We start from the raw sequence: 25,591 nt of genomic DNA, 5'->3' as shown, positions 1-25,591 counted from the left end.
GGCGGCTCCCGGGCGGAAGTGTGGTCGCGCATCGCCGGATGAGAGGGCTGCGCGGTGCATTGTGGGAGCAGCGCCGAGGCCTTCGCGTTTCCCTCACGATTCCCTCGGCGGGACGCGATGCTGACCTCGCGCACGTTCCTCAAGCGCACGCGGGCCGGCGCCGTCGTGAAGGTGGTGCGCGAGCACTACCTGCGAGACGACATCTCATGCGGGGCGGCCGCCTGCGCGCTCTGCGACGGGGGAGGAGCGGAGGAGGCCGGCGGCGGCGGAGACCCCCGGCCCTTGGAAGCTCAGCCCTGCGGGGCCGCCAGCAGCCTCTGCCCGGAGCCGCACTACCTGCTGCTGGACACCAACGTACTGCTGCACCAGGTAATGGGCCGCAGCGGCCAGGGCTTCTCAGGCGCGGATCTCCAGTTGTTGCCGGACTACAACTCCCAATGTTGTAAGCCAGATAATAGCTTTTCTCCTGAGTTTACGCCAATAAAACTCAGAAACGTGAGCGGTTAGGAGTCCAACGTTGTTTATTGCAAAGCAATAGGTTACAGTCGGATCCTTCCTGCCTGGTTGTCCAGATAGTGGTATTTATAAACTTTCAAAGCATTTCAATTTTCACCAACCATATACATCATTACCTCATTTCATGTTTAATACACATGCACAATAAGCACTGGCAATTTCTGCTGAATAAGTTCTGATTCCCACCGTATTTTGTTACATTGTTTTAGTATGCATGTTGGGAACCTGTGCTATGTGTAGCCATTTGAACCATGTAGCAACTTATGTTCTAGCTTTGAGCTGTATCTTTGTGATTAACATATAAGCTGTATTTCTTCCCCAATTGGAGGGGGAGGCAACTACCTACCATAACTTCTCTATTAGCCTACCATAACTTCTCTATTAGAAGCACACTCGATGATTTACAGGGGTACACATTATCACATTTATTGTGGCCCTTTGGGCCACTACCACACCACCGTCCCTTGCTGGCTGGGGTCAGGGGTGATGGGAGTTGTAGTACACCAACAGCTGGGCGGGGGGAGATCTCATCAAGGGTGGGATGTGCTTCCTTGGCAGAGCCAGCTGAACATGTGAGGCGGGATGAGGCAGCTGCCTCGGGTGGTGGAAGTTTAAGGGGAGGGGACATTGTGGGCACCGTGCTCAGCCTCACCCCACGGGAAAGTGGTGGCAGCTCCTGGTCAGCGTTCGAAAATCGCCAGACGCGTTCTGCATCCCGACTCTCGGCCCCCTTGCAACCAAGTGAAGGTGCCAGGATGGCGCCTGACATCTCCACCATGTGATGTGAAGGTGCATGCCTCCCTGGGGATCCTTAGATCTGAACTGTTTCCACACACTAGCGATGCATCCCAGAGAATTCTAGCTGTCATATTTTATCTGCACGATTGGAACAAATTTCAGGTACCGTAAAGTCATATTGAAAAAAACAGGACTTTCGAGCCAAAAAATGGCAACTGCGCATTCTGTTTTGTAATCCTGGTTTAAGGAGCCATTTGGCTCCTAGCTTATATACCTGACTTTCTAACACTTCTGGAGAGATCTTGGCCGGGTCCACCATCCTTTCATGGGTTCTGCCATGCAGCCCAGGTAAAGGAGGGTGGGCAGTGGCTTCCCAGTTCACTTCAGCCAGTGAAACAGTACAGGCCACCCTTGCTGCCCTGGATGATTTCAACAGGTCTGGCCTTGAGCAGAAGTTATTTGGATGCAACCCCATTCTTGCCTCTTGATACGAAAGGGCAAGGGCAAGACCTGGGCCGGGTGGCCCACTAGTGTGCCTTGAGTTTTCAGTTGTGTCCTTTGTGTTTTAAAGAAGTTCTTCCAAGTGGCTGCAATCATGAAATATCTGTTGTTGGTTGCTAAATATTATGGGAATTAGCTCACATGGTATGTTTTCTTTCCAGATTGATATACTAGAAGATCCTGTTATTAGAAATGTGATCATTCCTCAGACGGTCTTGCAGGAAGTAAGAAGGCGGAGCGCTCCAGTATACAAACGAATAAGAGATGTGTTAGCAAATACTGAAAAACATTTCTATTCTTTCACTAATGAGCATCATAAGTAAGCACGTGAAGTAGTAAGCCACACCATTCTTTACTGTTCATTACTAACAGATACATTCAATATATACAAATTGTCTGTTAGGTGCTGTTTAGTTTCAGGTTGTATTTTTTATGATACTGATTGCTTTTGTACTGGGAATTTAAAAAATATTGAGGGATAACTCCTATAGCAAACTCTGTAAGGATGAGTACTGTTAGGATCCAGAGCAGGCATGGGCAACCTTGGCTCTCCAGATGTTTTGGAACTACAACTCCCATGATCCCTAGCTAACAGGACCAGTGGTCAGGGATCATGGGAGTTGTAGTTCCAAAAACATCTGGAGAGCCAAGGTTGCTATGCCTGATCCAGAGGATCTCCAGCAGAACTGGGAGGCAGCTGGCACAGCTGGGCTATGCTAACTTAACTCTCTCATCCTTGGCTCAGCTGGAGAAATGCTGGAGTGTCTTCCCCCATCCTGGCTGAGCCAAGCTTGGTGGATGTAAAAGTGACATAATTCCTGAAAGAGGGTGCAATGGGAGTGGGACCAGAGAGTGCAGGCTGGATCAGCCACGTGACCTGGCAACCCGTTGTTAGTTAAGCTGGTGAAAAGGGTGCTATAACTGAAACCCTCTTTTAAAGGTTTGTTTTTCTTCTGCCAGTGTTAAGCTGGCTGAGCCAGCTCCTAAATAGAGTTTGGACTTGGTGTAACTGGATCCTTTCTTGCTTTATGCCAGCTTAATGTGTGTATAATTGTTCCCTAAATAGTATAGAAATGCTTTAAAATAAATAGCTAAATTTAGATGAAGTTGCTGAAAACAGCACAGTGCCTGATGGGAGTGTGTGTGCTGCCTTTGGATTATTAACCCACCTCACCCCTAACCATGTATAAAAATTTAATTAATTAATAATAATAACTAGCATATCTGCATACCACCTTGTTTGGAGGACTGTTTTACAGATTCCATCTCAATTGGAATTTTGGCTGGATATGCCTCTTGTGCAAAGGCTTCCTACATATTGCAGGCTCAGATATATAGTTAGCCCTACAATGCACCGAGGGCCTGTGTGCGCCAGAGGATTTTGTGTGTTTATACTGTAAATGGATAATTTTTAAAGGAATAACTGGATTTATTTATTTTTTGCTTTTTGGTCTCCAGAGAAACATACATAGAACAAGAACAAGGAGAAAATGCTAATGACCGTAATGACAGAGCCATCAGAATAGCAGTGAAATGGTATAATGAACATCTGAAGGGATTGCAGAACGAAGATAGGATAAGAGTTATCTTGCTCACCAATGACAGAAAAAATAAAGAGAAAGCTGTGGAAGAGGGAATTACTGCTTATACATGTAAGTCCAGGCACTGATGATAAGCCATACAGTTCTGCTATAAGAAAAGGAGCCTTGTGGTAAAATGTGCTGGTTGAAAACCTAGAATGGACTTATTCCGTAGGAAAGATGTCAGAAAACAGATTTCTCCTGGACTGTGCTCCAGTACACGAAATTCTGTGAGTTTCTCAGCAAGTGATTTCATCTGCAAAATACAGTGGTACCTCAGGTTAAGAACTTAATTCGTTCTGGAGGTCCATTCTTAACCTGAAACTGTTCTTAGCCTGAGGTACCACTTTAGCTAATGGGGCCTCCCAAGCACGATTTCTGTTCTTGTCCTGAAGCAAAGTTCTTAACCCAAAGTACTATTTCTGGGTTAGCAGAGTCTGTAACCTGAAGCGTCTGTAACCCAAGATACCACTGTACGCTTCTAGCTAGCCCTGTCATCTGCACTTCTCATCTCAAAAAGGCAGAATGAGACTTCTGCAACCACCTTGCTCAGTGTGTCCTCCCAACACTTGTTGAAGGGAGCTGGGGAGACCCAGTGGAGTTGTTGCTGGATAAAAATTATGAGGAAAAGTGTTCCTTGTTATTAATGGAATGTTTGATACAGTAGTGGGGCAGTATTTAATTTCCAAAAAGAAGAAATGTGCAGGAACTCAGATTTTTGGTAAAACAGTTGTGGATGGAGCAGAACAGATTGTACTTAGTGGAAAGATTATTTGCATGCTTAGGAGCATTTCTACTATATTCCATTCAGTTAATAGAAATAATTATTGATATCAAGCCCAGACATAATTTGTGAAGTCCACATGTCAGTCTCACCATCCAAACTGAAGATTTGTTGCTGTAGAAAACAATATTATACACCAGTTTAATGTTTAATAGTTTTGTAAATTAGTATTGCTTATCCTATGATTTTTGTTACATAAATGTATTTTTTTTATTGGTAGGTGAAGAGTACATAAAGAGCTTGATAGCCAATCCTGAACTTGTGGATCGACTTGCTTGCATAAATGATGAAGCGGTATGTTTCACTCTTCTGGTCTCCATTTTTCTTTGGTGTTCCTGTGTTGTGGCAAGAAGCAGAAGAGAGGGAAAGATTGCAAACTAAGGATAGATTGGCAAAGAACCACTTCCAAACTCATGGCAACAACAAAACTATAGGTGCACCATAAATATCACCATCAGTCTTGCCCAGGAAGATCTAGCCCTAAAATCATCAGCTTAGGCGAATCACTCATACTTGGTATTTGAGGGGGCTGGGAAGGGCAGCTTCATTCTATGGAAACAAGTTGAGGGTCAGGGACCTGGTGAAACATCCAGCTGGTTCAGATGTAGTGTTAGGTGCACGAGTTGTGACAAGCCTTTGGCTCATGCACTCCTGTCCTTTCACATGTAAGAGGAAGAGATTGGAAACTTCCACTTTCAGTTTTAAAATAGCCAGAATTCTCCTTTATGCCTGATATCAGGAAACTATGTTTAGCTCTGTAAAATCAAACCATTTTTTTATTATTGTTTTATGGAGAAGTTCAATGGTTTAATAACCTGAAGAAGGTGCTTCTGGTAACCTACTCTTGGTGCATGGAGTAACATTAACCATGATTTAGATTATGTCCAAACCAGCCTACTGACTCTTTCTTGTATCTGCATCTGGCTCTTACAGAATGAAATAGAAAATGGAAGGATCATTTTCTCTGAGCATCTTCCACTCAGCAAACTGCAGCAGGGTATCAAGTCTGGCCTTTACCTTCAAGGAACCTTCAGAGCTAACAGAGATAATTACCTTGAAGCTACAGTTTGGGTTCACGGTGATGGGGATGAGAGAGAGGTTTGTTTGATGCACGATTGTCTGTGAATTCCTTCATTGGGAAAAGGTGAAATTGTTTTATATATGAATACTCTTTCGATTTTTTGTATAGGTAATTTAAATGAAGGTGGGTTGATAGGGTGAGGTAAGGGATCATTTTTAAACTCTTGTGAATTTACCTGTCAGCTGCAATTCGAGAACTGTCTACTAGACACTGATTCACACTAAAACCAGTGGGGCTTCAGAATAAGCTCATTCAGGCTCATGCTGAAATGGTACATCAAAAGCACCCTCTGCTTAAGTTTTATAGTTAAGTGTTGCATCTGTATAGAGAAGTCTGTTGTAAAAGCAGATTTCCCACTTCTGGCTTGAAAGGCACTCAGCGGATTGTACCAACATTTTTCTATTGAAGCTTAACTATGGTTGAAGCTCAACCATGGCTTCACTGTACATTTGGGATCTTAATCCTAAATGAGATTTGTTCACTTAATTTTTGGTTAATTGTTACATTTGGACTAGGCCACTGAAGAAAGCTAGGAGATGTAACTGACTGTAGTGGCCAGTCAGCAATTAGCAATGGGTCAATGCACATTTCCCTCTCACTTCAGGCCTTTTCTGGAATTCATCCAGCTGCTCTCTTGGGAGACAATACTCCCAAGGCACATGGATAACCAAGTTTACAGCTGGGAATCCCTCTACTAAGATGATATGTGATTTCATAAGGCGACTATTATCCTTAAAACTGATTGTTTGCTTGATGCTTACAGGTAATAATACAAGGGCTTAGAAATTTAAATCGTGCAGTGCATGAAGACATCGTAGCTGTGGAGCTGTTATCAAAAGATGCCTGGGTTGCTCCATCCTCTGTGGTCTTGCTTGATGAGGCGGCTCAGGATGAAGAGGATGATGTGGAAAAAGAAGAACAGAAGGAAAACAGTGTATGACATGAACATGCCAGGTTTCTCTATTCTTGCGCACTTGGCTCTTATTATTGCAGTGAAGTCTGTTTTCATCAGTGTGTACATCTTAATTGATTTGGCAGTCAGTTATTTGGATGCATGTATCCTGCGATTCCATGCATGCACTGGAAAAAGAAAGGTGCAAAAGTTAGCATTCTCAGAATTCCATCTTAAATTTTCAGCAGCAGCATTCCCGCTAGAAAAATTAGGGCTGCCATACGTCCAGGAATCGAACTGTCAAAATGTCGTCCAAGCAGATTTCCGCTGAATCGGCAAATGTAGGGTTGCAATATTCCCAAAAGTGAAAATGAGCCGAAGTTGTTGACATTTCCTCCCCAGCCCACCTTTGGGAATATGGCAACCCTAGAAGAATGGTCCTGAAAATGTGGGCAGTGCTTGATGAAATCTTCAAATTTAGCTGGAGTTTCAGAAGATTTCTCTGAAGCCAAGGGGTGGGGCCTCTACATACACAGTAGGGTAGTGATAACTTTTGAAGTGCCCCCCTTCATGGTGCCCCCCCTAGCCACATCTCCATGAAGTGTCCAGAAATGACAAGCCAACATACAAAAACGAAATAAGGTGTGTGCGTGTGTGCGTGCACACACACATACAACCTTCTATTCCTCGACCGGAAGCTATTTCCTTTCTTGATTTAAACTCAGAGCAAGAAATAAAAGTGATCCATACAAGAGCATGTCTGGAAACTGAGCATACAGATTGAATCGAAGAATGCCGCTGCTCTGAAAAAAAGTCTTAAGAGTTGCCCTTCCCTGAGTTTCTTATTTCCTTCCCCACAGGATAATTTGTAGAACTCCCTAGGACTGGCAGGTGCTTTAGTTAATGAGACAAAATGAGAGTACTTTTGGATATTTTATTTATTTCCATAGTTTTTTAGTTGCAGAATACAGTTTCATGGTATAGATTTTGGTCTGGATTAGTGCAGAATGTTATTTTATTCTTCTGCTGCTAGTCTTGGAAAGGCAGAAGGAGCTCCATGAGCTGCAAAAGGTGGGAAATCTTAAACTGCTTTTGACGTTTTAAATTTCCATCCACACACTTTCAAGGGATCTCTGTGGCTATAAATGCTAGAAACTTGCCTTTTATTTTATAGTAATTTGTTTTCCTGATTGAAATGCAAGTTATCAGAATACTTAATAAGTGAACAAAACCAAATCCTGTGTTTGTGTAGAATTACAACCAGTGTGCCTCCAGATGTTTTGGGACTACAACTCCCATCATTCCTGACCACTGGTCTTGCTAGCTAGGGATGATGGGAGTTGTAGTCCCAAAACATCTGGAGGCACACTGGTTGAGAAACACTGCTTTAAGGGAAGCTTATGTCAAAGAGTAGTTCAAATGATGTCATAATATGGGGTGTGACCTGGAACATTCTTACCACTAAAGCATGGCAGGTTGGGGAACCTGGTTGTTTATATAATTGCAGTTTATATTTTTTATATATGTTTTTAAACCTAGCTGAAGACCTCTGGGAGCAAGAGTATGCTGCGTCCGACCGGCAGAGTTGTGGGCATCATAAAAAGAAACTGGAGGCCTTTTTGTGGCATGCTTTCTAAGTCCCAAATAAAAGAGGTAAGAGCAACAGTTGCGGATTACTTTCTTCACTACCTGAATTCTCTAATTTCAATAAAAGCCATTCGCCCTGCTTCCTAACAGGCAAGACGGCACTTATTTACACCAGCTGATCGCAGAATCCCTCGAATCCGAATAGAAACAAGACAGGCTTCAACACTTGAAGGGCAAAGAATTATTGTTGCTATTGATGGCTGGCCTAGGACTTCGAGATATCCTAATGTAAGTCTGAAAGGAAACTAATTCCCTCTGAAGATTTAACCAATCACCCTGATGATCAAACTGTTACAAAAGGAAGACACAAGAGGTTAACTTGAATTACTTTTGTTGTATATACCTACTAGTGGGCAATGTGTGGCCTGACAGCCATTTACCATTACTTATCATCCTGTTTACAAAATTATTTAAGCCTTGTGACTGTGGTCACCAAGTCTGTGATGGAACCTGATTCAGAAACACAGTAGTTGTTATACTTAAATAAGTGCTTGATCTGATGTATGCCTACTTGGGAATAATTCTCACTGAATGTAGTGAGAATTTCATATTCCAAGTAAGTTGCACATAGGATTGCTACTTACAATGATATTTATTTTTAATACTCTTTAATACTAATATTTCCCCCCAAAACGGCATTGTTTCATAATATTAATGAAGACGTGTATTGGTTTAGGGTCATTTTGTAAAGAATTTAGGAACAGCTGGAGATAAGGAGACTGAGACTGAAGTCCTGTTGCTTGAACACGATGTTCCTCACCAAGCTTTCTCCCAAGCAGTTCTTAGCTTCCTGCCCAAGATGCCCTGGAGCATTACTGACCAGGTACGGTAAGCACTGATAATGTTCAGAAGTACTAATTGGTTAACATCACCATAAGTTTGTAATGCAATTTGTGCTGCACTGGGAACAATGATTAATAATGGAAATAGGAAAGTGATTATTCAGATTCACTTCCATAATAATGAGGGATTTTAAACTCTTGGTTTTTTTTAAAAAAAACCTCTGCCTCCCTGCAAACATTGATTCTACTCATTGCACTTTAATTGTCTCAAGCTGACAGAAATTAGCCACTAAGTTTCTCCAAGGTGAAACCTCCTCAAAGTCAATTTCAGACTGCTTCTTTTATGAAATTAGCATGAACTGTATGTCTGCAGAGTATCCTTAACTATGGATATCAACTGTCCACAGCTTTCCAACAAATGTATTGCATAACAGTTGTCATTTCAGGAGGTAATTCTCCCTCTTAAAACAATTTCTTTAAACTGTTAATCTCCCAAGTAGCATTGGATTGCATTGTACCTTTCTGATTCAATATTGCATCAGTTTTATTACAAATTGTATTTATTTGTGCTCTGCATAGTAAGATGGCATATTTCCTGCTCTCTCTTGCATTGATTGGCCTTTCATCTTCAGGTGTTGTTGTTTTCTTAAGTGTGCTCTTCTCTTTCCTGTATACCTACTTGCTTAAGTGACCAGTTTATGCTTCTGAAAAACTGGCTGAGGCTTATGTATGCCAAAATAAGTTCATAGTCTTTTGTGCTGCAAGCTTCCATGCTGTTTTTGCTGCATCACAAAAGGGCTCATTCCAAGGTTACTTGTCTTAATTGCCAAGTTTTATAATTAAGCAGTTTCTTCAGTTGGGTGAACTTTTTTCCATAATTATTATAACGGTCTGTAGTAGTTCATAAAATGTTTGTTGGAAAACAAAATTTCAGGATATGAAGTTGAGAGAGGACTTGAGGCATTTGTGTGTATGCAGCGTGGATCCCCCTGGCTGTACTGATATTGACGATGCATTGCACTGTAGAGAGCTGGAAAATGGAAATCTAGAGGTAAGTCAAATGTCAGGTGAAGGCTGACATGCATTTTTGTCTGTATATCTAAGTCATCCTTAGATATCCCAAAGTCATCTCAAAGCAAGAGGAAAAGGCCTATTGCTCTGTAAGAAGCAGTTACACATACAGTTTCTTCTGTTATACAGTGGTACCTTGGTTTAAGAACAGCTTAGTTTATGAACAACATGGATTAAGAATGCTGCAAACCCGGAAGTAGGTGTTTTGGTTTGTGAACTCTGCCTTGGAAGCAGAACATGTTCCGCTTCCTGTTTAGTGTGTTCCATTTGTAAATTGAGTCCCCCGCTGCTATGGGAAAGCACGGCTTGGTTTAAGAACGCTTTGGTTTAAGAACGGACTTCCAGAATGGATTAAGTTCATAAACCAAGGTACCACTGTAAATCTGTTTATCAGGGGTCCCCAGACTTACCGGGCTTCGGGCCGGTGCCCGCCGCGCCGAGCGCGCGGCGGGCCGGAGGGCAGGGGAGTGCGCACGCAGCGGGCCGAAGGGCGGGGGAGTGCGCGCCCGTGCGCATGCGCACACGCACACGGTCGGAAAAAATTGCTGAAAATCGCTTGTGCGCATGCGTATGGGCCTCCCCCGACCCGGAAGTGCACCGTAAATGACCTCTTCTGGGTTGGGAGAGGCCCATACGCATGCGCACAAAGGATTTTCGGCGATTTTTTTTCCGATTCTGAAGATCGCCGCCACGCGCCGTAAGAGCGGGCGGTGGCAGCGGGCAGCGGGGGGCGTCGCGGGCCGGATTGGGAGGCTAATTGGGCCGCATCCGGCCCGGGGGCCGTAGTCTGGGGACCCCTGCTGTTTATTATGCTCAGGTTTGTGGTTTGCATTCAGGTATGCTTTCATTCTGTACTATGAACTATGATCACTCTTCAGCTGCAGTACTACAGCCAGTTACAAACATAGTGTACTTTAAGGCAGGCTTGTGTGGCTAAATGTATGGATGCTGCTTTGGCTTAATATTTATTCACTGTATGCCCAGTGTGTTTCAGTTCCTGATTTTCTACTTCTACACTTAATCTCTGTACACAGTTGAACTCTATTTTCTTCTTGAGTAGATAATGCATAGGCTTATACTGTTTGATTTCATCTGAAGTATGTGCCACTGCACTCTTACTGACAAGTCTATCAACAAAACATCTCTAATGACTTCAAGAAACAAGGAAAGTTAAACATAAAGGGTTATATGCAGCAGAGCTATTTTTGTTTTTTGATTGATGCCTTGAGGTTGCGAGAAGTTTCATAAAATGCCTACTTTTGAAAATTCTGAACAACCTGTTTATTTACTAGGTTGGTGTACACATAGCAGATGTCAGTCATTTTATTCGTCCGGGAAATGCCCTAGACCAGGAATCTGCAAAAAGGGGCACAACTGTGTATCTCTGTGAAAAGGTATATTTTCCTCTTTGTATTTATTTATCTTCGGGTGGTATTTTAATTCCCTGTATTGGTTTCTTCCAGACATGAAATGCATTATATTTCTGAAGGTAACTGTGGTGTTTGCCTATGAAGAGAGTGATGTCATCCCCAGTATGTGTGTGAAGGGGTTAAATGTAAAGCCAATGAGAACCCAGGGGGCGGAGTCAGCGAGAGTATAAGACAAGCCCTGGGGGGCTGTAGATGGGAGATGAGATGAGATGAGAGATAAGAGAGATGAGAAGAGAGAGTTGTGGTTATTGAGCTGAGGGGAATCTTTGGGTTGGTTTGAGCTGTGTGAGAAAAAGTAAACCTGACTCAGTGACAGTCAGCATCTGAAAGGAACAGATAAGGACCTACGCAGTTCTGGTTAGGAACTGGGAGGAAGTTGGTTGAATTGTGAACTTGAAGGTATAGGCTGGTATAGGAACTAAGTTAATATGGACTGAACACCATCTTTGAAACCATACGCTTGTTATACTAGTAAGAAATAAACTGAAGTTTGTGTTCACTTTAACAACCCTGACTGGACTCGGTGATTACCAGGAAGCACCTGGCTGGTGGCAGCGGGAAAACCAGTGGTGGCACAGGGATCAATTGACCGTGAAACGTCCGGGGGTCCCTGTGTGATCGCCACAGTAACCAATCATACTATTGAATACAGTGGTGCCTCGCCAGACGAATTTAATTCGTTCCACGGGCCTTTTCTTATAACGAAAAATTCGTCTAGCGAATCCCATAGGAATGCATTGAATTTTTTTGAATTTTTTTTACCCATAGGAACGCATTAATTGAATTTCAATGCATTCCTATGGGAAACCGCGATTCGCTAGACGAATTTTTCATAAAACGAATTCGTCTAGCGAAGCAACCTCCACTAGAAAAATCCTTTCGTTAAGTGGAAATTTCGTTAAGCAGGGCATTCGTTAAGCGAGGCACCACTGTAACAGTTTTCCAGTAAAAGAATTAACCAAAAATTAACAGTTGTTGGGATCCCAAGGGTAGAAAACTGACTAAAACACAACCTTGGTTGAGTCGAAATTGTGTGAAAAGCATTGTCTATTGTACTTTTATCATGATAAGACTTTCCTTTTGACTGGATTTTAACCTGATATTGGGTGACCCTTTTTGCCCACAGAAGCTCATTTCAAAGGGCTATTTTTTCAGTCTTCAACGTCATTCAGAGGTGCCATTCAGAGCACAGGGCAAGAAGAAGGCTTTTTTTTTAGAGGAGCTCCAATGGCTTCTTCATAAGTTCCTCCCTTTCTCTCTTGCCCTGCACTTTGAAAAGGGGCTTTGAATGCACCATACCCAGGGCTTGGTTGAAAAATAGGAAATGTAATGTGAGAAAGGTAGCGTTTGATTAACAACATATCCTTGATCAAATTAACAATATGAGTACAGTTCTATATGCGTACACTATGTCAATATATGTGATTTTTTGGACATAAATAACCACAGTCAAATTTTGTGTGTTTTTGCAGAGGATTGATATGGTTCCAGAGCTGCTCAGTTCAAACTTGTGTTCGTTGAGATCCAATGTTGACAGGTAATTGTGTGGATACAGTTTTTAGATATATAAGAATAAGTTGTCTTCTGTAAACAATTATGTTTACAGAACGGGTCTTTCCACATCTCTGTTCTCACTATGATGTCCTGCAGTCTCCAAGGATCCATTTCACAAGGGTTGTGGGATCCTCCTGAACTGGATGGCATGGGGTGCCAGGGTTGGGGGGCTGCAGCAAGAAGCGGGGGGGGGGGGGGAGTGTTCCATGGAAACTGCAGAGGAGGGAGCAGACTTCCCTGAGCAGAAGTATCATCTTCTCAGGCAAGAGCACCCTAGGATCAAAGACAGCTGCAAGTTTTTTCCTGTTTCATCAGCAACTTTCTACTCCTTTCCTAGGCTTGCATTTTCCTGTATATGGGAAATGAATCACAATGCTGAAATCTTGAAGACTAGATTTACAAAAAGTGTAATTAATTCCAAGGTAAGGTTTGCATTTATTTGGAATATTTAACAACAAATGCTGAATTGCGCCATTTTGAACACCTTAATATTGGGGCATTGAATATGCTTACCCATAAGATGCTGAAAATGGGAGAGTTCCAAGTTTATTTACTTATTTCACTCATTATAATGCACATCAATCTCTGGCTTTTGTCTTCTGGGTTTCTGGGGGTTTTCCTGTTGTTAATCTGTCTCTCACAGCTACAATAAACCTACCATTAAAATTATGGACTGGTCATTTCTTCGTCAGGGAGCAAACGGGCAAATTTAGCAGGGGATCAAATACTTTCCCCCCTCACTGTATATACTGTCCAGTCCAGATAATGTTTGTGGCTGAAATCATGTTGGTTGTTACTTCAGCAATAGATCTGGACAAAGCTAAATCATACTTAGAGTAGACGTAAATGGATTTAAGTTGACTGGTTTCAGTGGGTCTACTTGAGTGTGACTTAACACTGGATGTTACTTACAATCTAAACTACATTTTGCTATGTTTGGCACCCTGAAAAAAATTACTGTATTTACTTATTTGTATATTGAAATGTGTATGTTACTTTTACATCCAGAAGTGGTGAACAAAAAAGCAATGAAAATACAATTACGATTCAGTAAAGGAAATATAAATGAGCTTGATACATGCCACAAAAAGACAAGAGTAGCAGACAAGATGGATCAAAATCAACAGCAAAGCCTGTTGTCTATGCATTCAGAGTTAGTGCTGTAAACTCAGTGAAGGTTGCCCAGTTCAAAGTTTCATCAGAAATTGATTTTTGAATTCTGTCACATTGAGATGGGATTCTCTTAGGAATCGTCACTGCTGCCCTTATATTGATTGCGCCTCTTTTATTATATATTTCTGTCCAAAGGCTTCCCTTACATATGCTGAGGCACAAATGAAAATAGATTCTTCCAGTATGAATGATGACATTACTTCTAGTCTGCGTGGACTAAATAAACTAGCCAAAATTCTTAAGAAGCGTCGGATAGATAATGGGTAAGTAGTTCTTACTGCAGGTCTTCTGCACAGCTTTTCATTCATATGGAGACACTATGACCCAATGCAGCCACTTAGCATTTGCTAGAGTGAATCTTCCTGTTGTCTGCCCTAAAGAAAACAATAGCTGATAAGATAGCACAGTAGTTTTCATACTGCTCTGAAATTCCAAACACATGTTTCTCAATAACAAGATCCAGTTTATTCGAAAGACTGTTTAACCATGATCACCATTACACCCTGCAACTTGCAGCAGTCCCAAATGTGAGTGCTTGGTGCATTTATAAAGCCATTTTCAGATGGGCCTCAGGCTTCCCATCTCCTGCACCCCCGAGCTGTGTCATAGCCTGTTCGTTGGACCCATGCCAGCGCCAGGAACTCCTTGCATGCTGAATAAAGATGACCAAGAAACAAAAGAAGTTTGGTGTGAGCGGAGGTGGGAAAGAATGCCTCCCTTCTCTGAGGGGAAAGGGACAGAGAAGGTGTTGAAGGAAATTGGAAAGTGAAGTGAAAATAATGATAACAACAATAAGAATTCTTTGTGATATCCGGTGCTGTCATTCCACTTGCAATGCAATGCCCACCAGCCAACCCCTGCACACCTTCAAAATCTGCAGAGAGTTGGGGGATAAGATTTTTGAGAAGTGCAAGGAAAGGAGACTAATACGGAGATGCTGAGATAGAATACATCCAGAACAAATGGCTGAATTTAGCATGAGGAAAAGTGAGCTCTGGGACTCCTTGCCACAAGGAGAATGTTGCAAGGAATATAGCAATTGTAATTATTGCCATCATTTTCTACTGGTACCTTGTTTGTATGATGTTTAGGCTCTGTAAAATATTTTACTATTCTCATATCTGTTACTTTCTAGGGCTTTAACTCTCTCTTCACCTGAAGTTCGTTTCCACATGGATAGTGAAACCCACGATCCTATTGATTTACAGACGAAGGAGCTCAAGTATGTTTTATCTCCTGTTTTCAATGCTGTCCAATTATTTGTTCACAAGTGCACCGTTAATGGAAGTATGATGTGCACAGCGCCGTTCTCCACACCAGAGGCCACTTCAAAATATCAAAGCAGTCAACAGTATATGTTGCATTCCGTCAAGAGTGTTTATGAATACAGTCTATCATAGTACACTTCTGTTTAGAGTGTTCAGAAAAAAGGTTGTTCTGTGGAAAAGTCGGGACGGTTGGAAAATTGTGAACATGGACTTAATGATAATGTTATTATTTTTGTTAACTTACAGAGAACCATTAGTGTGTGTGGCACTTTACAGTATAACCAAGCAACACAACTAAATTTTATAAGCTATAGTCTGCAACTTCTAAATGTGCACATCTTATTGTGGCTACACAAGCAACATGCTGAACAGAGCTGGTAGCTGAGCCTGTCCACTAAAACAAACACACACCAGAGGGCATCAAAACTGATATTAGGTCACAGGGGCAGGGAACAGTGTCTAAAGGGCATTTGTTTATCATGTATAAAATATGCAAGAGTGTTGAAGTTCACCTATGAATTCTTCGTGCTTCCACAGAACAAACATATCAAATTTTAACTATCGCTTTCCATGACGGCCTCTCTTCTTATAAGTGTAATATTTCCTGTTGATAGAGAAACCAACTCCATGGTTGAAGAGTTCATGTTGCTTGCTAACATCTCTGTGGCGCAAAAGATCTATGATGAATTCTCAGAGCATGCCTTGCTAAGAAAGCACCCTGCTCCGCCTCCATCAAATTATGACATCCTTGTGAAGGCTGCAAAGTCTAAGGCAAGTTATCAATGCTTGGAATTGAAGTGGTTAAAGGATCGAGTTCTTAACCAATAGGTATATTTTTCTTTCTGATTTTAGCTGGGATCAGAATACCTCGTGTGGAGTTGTAATCAGCGTAGCGCTAACGAAATTGTTCCATTGGCACACACATTTCTACTTTCCCTTCCCTTCCCCACAAACTGTTCTTGGGGTTCTCCTGCTCCTCCAGAGCAGATGTGAGGAGGTCATGGAGAGAGGGGAGGTCTCAGCATACATCTGGATTTTTTTAGTAAGACTTTGCAAAACAACAACAACTTTTGTGTCCGGATTTTCACTTTTTGAAATAAGGCAATTTAAAGGAGTTATTTAAAGGTGGGCCATGCTGATTCACACATGTACTAGAGCAGTTGTCTTCAACTTTGCAGACCCAAGACCCACCTCACATGCATTTGGGGACGCACTTAATTGTTTTACCGCATGATAGTGCTGCTGTCTTGCAACCCTGTGTACGAGGTTCTGGCCCTCTTATTGAAGATCATTGCACTCTGGCTTTTCAAACCCCTGCTTTCAAGAAAGTGCACCTCAATCCCAGGGCCACTCCTAAATATCCAGCCCATGGGTCAGTTCAGTCTTGACCCACCAGTTACCCATTTGGCCCATTAGACCAGATTTGGGGGCAAGCCACGTTTACCCACTCTACACCTGAAGTCATTCAGATAAAGGGCAGGGCTTGGCCAAAAGGGTGGGGCTTCACCAAAACCCACTTGAGCAACTTCCAAAGCACTCAAAACATCTGGAACCTTTGAAGTAATGTGCAAAACAGGTAAGAAGGATTCCCTAGGGGTAGGTTGAGGGAGTTTTGGACTATTTGGTATTGTCTGATATAATATGGTCTGACCTCGGAATGTATTTAGGATTGTATTATGGATCTGGCTGATACATCTGGAGATACCGACTTCAGGGAAAGGGGGGTGGGAACTTGTTGTGAGGGTGGGAATAAATGGGTAAAATATTTTGACATTAAGTTAAAATATTTTTGGGTAAGGGATAGAGATTAGTAGTTAGATCATAGCAATTTTGGAGAGAGGATGTTAGTAATAAAGAAGTTTAAGTATAAAAAGTATGGTTAATAGCAATGAAGAAGTTAAAATTTAGAAAAAAGAATTTGAAGTTAGATTTGGGAACCGCGAGAATTATTTTAACAACAAGAACTCAAGAGGGGGAATTGAGGAAGTCAGAAAGGACAAGTTTAGAAGTCTTAGAATGATGTCATTGTATTTTTACTTTTATTTTTATTGCTGTATTTTCTTTTTTAATCTTTTTTATTCTTAATTGTTTTTGAAATGTGAAGAATTTGGGGGAATAAGAACGGACAAAGTGGTTTTGTACTCTTTTTTCTTTTTTATCTGTATTTCTTTTAAAATCCAATAAATAATATATATATATATTTTAAAAAGGATTCCCACCCCCTCTCCACATTAGCAGCAAATCTGCTGACATCATTTGCGACATCAGGTGATCGATAGATGGGCAGTCCCGCCCTCCTGCCAAATTTGGCTTGAGAGGCAGATCCTGATAAAGATCTGGCCCACAGAGTGGAAAAACGTTCCCTGTCTGTTCTAGAATTTGGAGGTAGTAAAAAGAGTTTGCTCCCTGTGTGCACAAGACAGTGCTTTGTATGTTTGTGCAGGCCTCAGAGTCCTTGTCTTTTTGACATCTAAATTAACTTCATGATTTGTATACAAAAGGATATAGCTTGGCCATCTCTTATTTCCTTTACCTTGGCTTTGAACCCCTGTTGAGGGCAGCCATATTGATTCTTAGGTTTGTGAGTTGAACAGATGATATTAGTTGTGGTTTGTTTGTCATCTTGCATGTAGTCCTTTCCCTGAGGAGCTCAAGGTGTCATATGCATAGCTGTCAACTTTCCCCCTTTTTTTAAGGGAAATTCCCTTATTCCGAATAGGATTCCTCACGAGAAAAGGGAAAAGTTGACAGCTATGGGACTCATATGTCAGTTCCTTGGCCTGCATCAGCAAACGTTTTAAACGATGGCAGTGTTGTGAAATGTTGGTGTCTGTTTTTATGCTTATTGTGTTGTTTTTATGATGTTAGCCACTGTGAACCCGGCCTTGGCCAGGGAGGGCGGGATACAAATAAAATTATTATTATTATTATTATCAATTATTATTATTAAAGCAACTCCCCCCTACTTCTTTTTTTCTGTAGGGTTTGGACATCAAAACTGACTCAGCAAAAGCCCTGGCTGATTCTCTTGACAGTGCAGAATCGCCTTCTTTTCCTTACCTGAACACTTTGTTACGTATCTTGGCTACTCGCTGCATGATGCAAGCAGTTTACTTTTGTTCTGGAATGGACACCGATTTTCGTCACTATGGCTTAGCATCTCCTATTTATACACATTTTACTTCACCTATCAGAAGGTACTCTTCATGAAATTTTGAAAGGGAAAAAATGTGTGTGTTGCAGCCTGTTAAAAATATAGTTCGACAGTTGCCACATTCTACCAAATCACCCTAGGATAAATTACTTTCAGTATTGCTTTCGTTAGTTCAAATACTAAAGTTTTATTACAAATTGTGTAAATATGGCAAACTTGCCTACTGTCCTCTTGTTTTCTATGCATACTTTGGGACTGTTTTGCAGAATTTTGAACCATTTACGCTTTTTGATTTTGTGCAGAAACTAGTTGATAAACCATAGAATAAATATTGTCAAGGGAATTTTGATTGATGCAAAGTCCTTAAGAGCCTTTGAGCCTCCAGGGCTTATTGAATGCTGAGTATATCAGCTGAGGGAAGGAAGAATGGAGAGGAAATAGAGGTGGTTGTCCTACTCAATTCCCATACCCTTTAAATTTATATTGAGTACGCATTTCTACAATACTGATAGCGGTAGGATGAAAACATAGGGAAACGCTGTCCAAATGTCTGGACGGCTGTTGCATGAAGCATCTGCAATACAAGCAGAAATATCACAAGATGTATTAGGATGAAAAGAGTTTCATTAGTTCCGTACTGCCTGTGTCATTTATACACGCACACAAACGCCTACCCCATCTGATTTCAGGAAAAGATGCATGTGACTGTCTAAATTCACATTCAACCTCTGGCCACGTAGGACTAGATCATTCATAAACAGCCCCACCCCATAGCTGTAACTGCTTTTAAGGAGGACCTGTGTGAACACACAAAGGACAGCCATAGAATGTAGTTTATAAAAATGCTCGACTTTCCTCAACAGTCTTTTAGGAGAACAGGCCAGAAACCTTTGAAATCCTGCTTCATATGCTGAAAAGACATGGCAGGTTTCACCGGAAAAATAGACGGAAGCAAGTTCTTCAAATATGAAACTGCTTTGGTATTTTTACCTTTGGATTTTAACCTTTCACAAAATACAGAAATCAAATGTGCTATGTACTTTAAACGTGCACTGTCAGATTTTTGCCATGAGGTTAAGAAAATGGTCTAAATGGACAGTTTTTCAGGGGAAATGAATCTGGAAGTAAGATTTGAGTTGAGTGGACATGTTTCACGAGCTATTTCCAGGGGGAAATCATGAATAGGAAAAGGGAAAACACTCCCTCCTCTTTTCACACTTCAGTATGTCTCCCCTCACCTCAAGGAAAGCAATATAGTACTCAGGTTTGGGATTGGCAGCTGGCCCCAAACCTGAGCATATTGCATAACAGAGGAAGATTTCAGGATAGCGAGAAAGGAAAAAGTCCTCTTCACCAGCCCTACCATGAGCCCTGAACAGAACTTCAGGGTTTCTTTTCCAGGCAAGCTGAAGCCCTGAAGAGAGACACTCCTGTGAGGAGCAACTGACACTCTGCAAGGTTTTTATTTGCACACCTTTGTTCTTCCTTCATTGCTTATAGTTTACAAGTGAACTACGTACTGCATAAGATGCAAGCTGCAAAACCTGAATGTTTAACACGGGTTTCTGTGCACCTGAAACAAACTGCGGTTGGCTCTCGCTTGTTATCAATGATGAATGTTTTCTTCTTTCATTGCAGGTATGCTGATATTATAGTGCATCGGCTGCTGGCTGTGGCCATAGGGGCGGACAGCACTTATCCTGACCTCACGGATAAACATAAATTGGCAGATTTGTGCAAGAATCTAAATTACAGGCATAAAATGGCTCAGTATGCCCAGAGAGCTTCGGTTGCCTTCCACACTCAGGTGAATGTTTGTCTTTTTCTTCCACAAAGGATTTGGGAGCAAAGGAGTGCTGGAGTGATGGCTGCTTCACCTTGATATTGTGATTTTTAAATGGCTTTATATTGTTTGCAGTCTTGGGGGATTCTTGAGTCAAAAGATGAGGCAAAATGAATTCCACCCTCCCAAAGAAGTATATCCTCTTCTTCCCGTTGATCATACCTGCTTAGTTTCAGCAGAGTGCAAGCAATTGGGGGATGGGTCGCTTGGAAGCTCTCTCTCTCGTTGCGACAGTTTAGGCAGTGCATCATAACGAATAATATTGTGTTGTGAACAAACAGGAAACTTGGGAATTTGAAGCTGCTGTTGTTCTGATGGCTATATTTACATTGTGAATCTTTAGAACTTTGGAGAAGCAATGTTTTTAAGAATGATCCAGCCCAAGTCAAGAGCACTTGTCCTTTTAATTTTGGCAGAAGAGAGAATTAAGCATGCATTTAACTCTGCCGTAGATATCTGTGTAACTTAAATGGTCTTAAGTTTGAATAGATTATACATTCCATAGTGCCTGCAATATTCTATCTGTTTCCCCCCCTGAAAACTTGAGTGTTGTGTAAAAAGACGGTTCATTTCTATTCCGTATACATATTCAAATGGCTGCTAAAACTGCCCAGAGTCCCCACCTTTCTGCATAGGACTCTGCAGAAGTGAGTGGAAGGACAGTCTGGTCAGTCATTTGCTAGCGAAAGAAGAGCTGCTAAAAAGTGCATCCATGTGCCTCCCCATCTTCCCCGCACCCATCTCAGCATATGAATGCTAGGAAGAAAAATACTACTGGTTCATCTGTGAATATAAAATTCAAAGTATTTGTCTAAGCACTTTGGAAGGGAGTGGGATTAATTAATTCATCTGGGTGCTGCCTTTCACTGTAGAGAAAACATGTACCTGCTTCTTCTAGGGTTTCAGTGAAGATAATTGTTTATTATTATTATTAAGTATTATTTATTTATTATATTTATACAAATTAAATAAATAAATATAAATGCTTTGTCTGGCACCTAAAATACATTATTACATTTATTATAGTCAAACATCAAAAATGGTTTCAATTTCTCCCCACCCCAGTTGTTTTTCAAAAGCAAAGGCGTGGTGAATGAAGAGGCATATATCCTGTTTGTACGGAAAAACGCAATTGTCGTTCTGATCCCCAAATACGGCTTAGAAGGCACCGTCTTCTTCGAAGAAAAAGACAAGCCAAAACCAGCCCTTCTGTACAACGAGGAGGTAAGGCGCCTTGGTTTTTGTATGGGATCTTTTTAGCTGGGAAATCACACAAAGCCCAGATGCCACTTATGCAAAGCATGTTCAAAGTTTTAGACTGAACGTCTAAAACTAATGTGGCATCAAAGTTGAAGCTGATTTTGTGAAACAGCAAAATCCAGAAACATGCAGTAGGAACAACCCCCGACCACTAAGAAGCATTTCAAACTTACTAAGGTTAATGTGTGGTTTTGTAAGTTTAGCATTAGATACATTACAAGGGAAACTGGTTTCAGGGTTGTGTGCATGCTATTTGTGTGTGTTTCATTTTATGCATGCTTTGTTACGCTGATTGAAGGAATCTAGATAGATTACTCTGTTAGAAGTGCACTCAAGGTGCCTGTCTCTGGAGAGCAGTCCAGATCCTTAAAGGTAAAGGGACCCCTGACCATTAGGTCCAGGGGCTTGGTATAGTTTGCATATTTCCTGAAAGCCAAAGCTTTAAATACTTTAAATGTTATTACTATTTTTTTCCTTCAATGTATCAATTCTGTATTGAACTGGGGGGGGGTATGTTCTTTTCTTAGATTCCCTCTCTCACTGTGGAAGGGACGCCTTTCTATACGTTTGACAAGGTTATAGTGAACATCATGTTAGATGCTTCCAATATTCAGCACCAGAAAATCCGTATGGCCCTGGTAGAGCCCAAGGTAGGTTGCTGGTGTAGTAGCTGAAAGCAGTGTGGTGACAAGGAGAAGTCAAAACAGTGCATATTGAAGTAGACCTGAAAGCAAACTTTGAGACAGATTTGAAGGTTCCTTCTTGGATAAAAACACCTAGGAATACGTTATCTATTACTTTTCTTAAATGGGTTGGCATGGGGGAAGTGTGGCACAAGCTGCCTTTTATTGTTTTGGCCTGGTGAGAAGGAACTAAGTTCCCACTGGAATTAAAAGGGGGCTTAGGAAAAACACGGGTGGTGGTTCAGTGTGATTTAAATCCAGCTGCTGCAGCTTCACTCACTCACCAGCAAAGGGCCCATCAAATTTCTGGCTCATACATAAGTGGCAAGGATTTGTATATTCAAATGGCTGCTTGAAGGTATAGGATGTATCTGCATAGAAAAAAACCACATTGCACCCCTATATAAAAAGGGCTAGATGAGGCCACACAATTTTATCTCTGTGCAACAGCACTTTGCTGCCTCTTGTATAAGTGGATGCATGTTGTTCATTACTTTTTCCCATAGGAAAAAGGTGGGGTGAAAACTTACTGCCAGTCTCTTGTGACTCCCATTAAGAATCAAGCCAGTTCCTATCCATATCATGGGTTGTGTTTGTTGGTCACTAGAACAAGGCGGTCCAACTTTTCATACCAAGTGGGCCGCAAGAGTACTTCAAGCACAATTCAAAGTGTTGGTGCTGACCTTTAAAGCCCTAAATGGCCTTGGTCCAGTATACCTGAAGGAGCGTCTCCACTCCCATCGTTCTGCCCGGACACTGAGGTCCAGTACCAAGGGCCTTCTGGCGGTTCCCTCATTGCGAGAAGCCAAGTTGCAGGGAACCAGGCAGAGGGCCTTCTTGGTAGTGGTGCCTGCCCTATGGAATGCCCTCCCATCAGATGTCAAAGAGGAAAACAACTACCAGATTTTTAGAAGAGATCTGAAGGCAGCCCTGTTTAGGCTTTTAATGTTTAATCGATTATTTTATTTTATTTTTCTGTTGAAAGCCACCCAGAGTGGCTGGGGAAACCCAGCCAGATGGGCAGGGTATAAATATAAATATTATTATTATTTGACACTGAACCAGTGGGATGCACACTGCCGTGTCGTGCCGGCGTGGGAGGCTTTGGGAAGGAGGATAAAGGACCCTGACGGAGTCCTCATGACTCCTTCCCAAAGCCCAGTGTCACCCCCAGCTTTGGGAAGACAGCAGGAGGGGTGGGGGGAGAAGGTGAGGGCCGACAAAAAAGCCCTTGGACCACTCTGCTCTCGAGTGTGACTTTATTGGGGAGGAGTGGGGAACTGTTGTCTAGTTTTTCTTCACTGAATTGTGAATTATCCTACAGCAACTCCCCCCCCACCCCACTTCTCAAAGAACGTCTCTGTTTAGGGTTTTAGAATATACATGTTGTGAAGCTGGGTGACAAGACTATTTTATTATTTTAAAAACTGATAGCATTACGCTGGCATTCAGCTAAACAGTTCTGCAAGCCCGACTACTTTTCACTGTGCCATGTAACTTCTCCACTTTGATGCCCCCTAAATCTGCTCTGGAGGCTTGGGGAAACCCCAGAACACATTTCGCAGGTGTGCAGGACAAAGTCTTTCCATTGCACAGCTAAAAGTCCTACGCTAGAGGGGAATGGCTTGTGCTTTTCACAAGAAGTAAGCATTGTTAACCTTTTCCTTTTCTGTCAGGTACAAGGCATTAGTATTCCAAACCAGGCCAAGCAACTGAGTGGCAAGAATGAACCAGAGAAAAAGAAGACAAAATTGGGAAAATAGCTTCATTTGACAAAAAATAGTTAATTTTACATCATATTTGATGTTTAAGACAAATGATATTTTATATACATTTACAAGCCACTTTTAAATAACTGTGTCGTTTAAACTTATTTTTATATGTTCCTGTTCAAGTCTTGTATTTAAAAGCACCACTTAAAAAACGAAGCTAAGCTTCTGGACATCTTTAGGTGATCCTACAGAAGCTGCAAAATAAAGAATATCTTTACACATTCCTGATGCAGAATTGTCTATATGTGCTGTGGTGTTTCAGACTTTTCAAAATAACATTAGCTAAAACTGTTCATGTACAAAAAATTAATAATAATTTAAAGAGGAAGTAATGAACCATCTTTTGAACCTCAAGTGCATATAATATTTATTTTGGAAAAACCATTTGCTGAGGGATATCCTGCCGGAGGAAGGTGTGAAATGTACATCACTTGTCCACATTTTAGATGTTGTTGTTTAGTCGTTTAGTCGTGTCTGACTCTTCGTGACCCCATGGACCATAGCACGCCAGGCACTCCTGTCTTCCACTGCCTCCCGCAGTTTGGTCAAACTCATGTTTGTAGCTTCAAGCCACATTTTAAATACTGCCTCTGAATTACATACCTTGCCATTTCCTGTAAGTTGGGGAAATGTAGAGGTCTCTTCAGAATTAAGCTTCTAGCATCGATTAGGGGAGCTGACCTATTATCACAGAGGGCTGGTTCAGGACGCAGTGCATATTGCTTCCATTTGCTAAGGCAGAATTGATAAAGAGGACTTGAGATGGTAAAACTTGTATCTGGCTTGCACAGCCTATAGCTAGGTGGCTCTCTTCATGAATGTAGCAGTCAAGAAAATTTCCTGCACATAGAAGCGAGTATGTTATGGAGAACGCTGTGCTACAGGAGAAAAAAACTGGAAGGCGTTTGCCAGTGACAGATACTTACCAAATTCTTTTCAGAATACAAACAGTAAATGGAAGGAACTAGGAAATTTAGTTCTAGGAAATGGAACCTTAGATCTAGCAATGTTAGAGAATGATTTAAAAAGAATGTGTAAAATTTGGAGTTGGTCTGAGATGGAATAGAAAAAGAAATCTACTGAATATGAGAATTTAATGTCAGTAGAGCATTTACTGCTGAGATTCTAATCCATTTGAGTGTACATCTTTATCAGACAACAGGGCAAAATTTGTTGTCTACATTCAGAGTTCTGCACCGGGTTCAATTAAATGTTTGTCCCTATCGCCCTTAAGTTAGAGGTTGCCCTCTCCTCCCTGCCCCACTCCCATGAAATTAATCTTATAAGCCAAGCATAGTTATGTGGCAGGATGTCCATGCTGGCTTTCCTGGTTTGCAAATGTGCCTACAGGCACAAAATAATTTGTGATCCCTGTTAATTTTTTTTCAGGAGACCAAGCTTTACTGTGAATGTATTGAAGAGAAAATTATCTACAGCCAAAGGTGACTAGGGCAGACAATTTTGCTGCAGAAACACCAAAATTATTCATCTCTGAACAAGAGGCTAGTTAGAACGATGGGAGTGCCCGAGCCCATTAATCATGTTTAGATGCATTTCCTCTTTGAAGAGTCACGGGAAACTTTATTGGTTCGGTTTTTAGTACACTTACACCATCCATGTACAAGAAAGGTGGAGGAACATACTGAGCAAGGGCTTCCATGCAGTCAGTAATTGGTACCTCTTACAATCTGGCCAAGCTGCTTAAAGCAGTCGCTAGGCTTGGAAGGTGTAGCCATTTGCAAATTGTATTGCCCAGCAGGGAGTGTGTGTGTGCGTGCATGCAGGCAGCAGCAGCAGCTTGGAGAGAAGTAGAGAAAGCTCATCTGCACTTGTAGCCATTAGGTATGTGGGGTCAGAACCTC

The 25,591-nt window shown here is 41.7% G+C and overlaps 1 protein-coding gene across 1 annotated transcript; it reads left to right on the top strand.

Moving 5' to 3' along the window:
* Positions 1–41: 41 nt before the first annotated feature.
* On the top strand, positions 42–23,950 carry DIS3 (DIS3 homolog, exosome endoribonuclease and 3'-5' exoribonuclease). Its single transcript, XM_035115488.2, has 21 exons — positions 42–369; positions 1,917–2,074; positions 3,214–3,407; positions 4,340–4,413; positions 5,053–5,217; positions 5,964–6,134; positions 7,632–7,745; positions 7,830–7,967; positions 8,416–8,562; positions 9,456–9,572; positions 10,885–10,986; positions 12,495–12,559; positions 12,914–12,998; positions 13,885–14,012; positions 14,885–14,971; positions 15,632–15,788; positions 18,000–18,214; positions 19,810–19,978; positions 21,080–21,238; positions 21,802–21,924; positions 23,634–23,950. Exons 1-21 carry the CDS (start codon positions 118–120, stop codon positions 23,718–23,720), a joined length of 2,907 nt encoding a protein of 968 aa, XP_034971379.1. The 5' UTR covers positions 42–117; the 3' UTR covers positions 23,721–23,950.
* The last annotated feature ends 1,641 nt before the right edge of the window (positions 23,951–25,591 follow it).

The sequence above is a fragment of the Zootoca vivipara genome, chromosome 4 (assembly GCF_963506605.1).
Source record: "Zootoca vivipara chromosome 4, rZooViv1.1, whole genome shotgun sequence".
NCBI classification, from domain to species: Eukaryota; Metazoa; Chordata; class Lepidosauria; order Squamata; family Lacertidae; genus Zootoca; species Zootoca vivipara.
The sequence above is the reverse complement of the archived record's forward strand: the minus strand, read 5'-3'. Positions and strand labels throughout refer to the sequence as shown.

Excerpts from the sequence above, each read along its gene's own strand:
- DIS3 (XM_035115488.2), top strand. The coding sequence starts at position 118 with ATGCTGACCTCGCGCACGTTCCTCAAGCGCACGCGGGCCGGCGCCGTC. Across the intron at positions 4,414-5,052 it reads CTTGCATAAATGATGAAGCG|AATGAAATAGAAAATGGAAG; the intron begins GTATGTTTCACT and ends TGGCTCTTACAG. Across the intron at positions 19,979-21,079 it reads CGGTTGCCTTCCACACTCAG|TTGTTTTTCAAAAGCAAAGG; the intron begins GTGAATGTTTGT and ends TCCCCACCCCAG.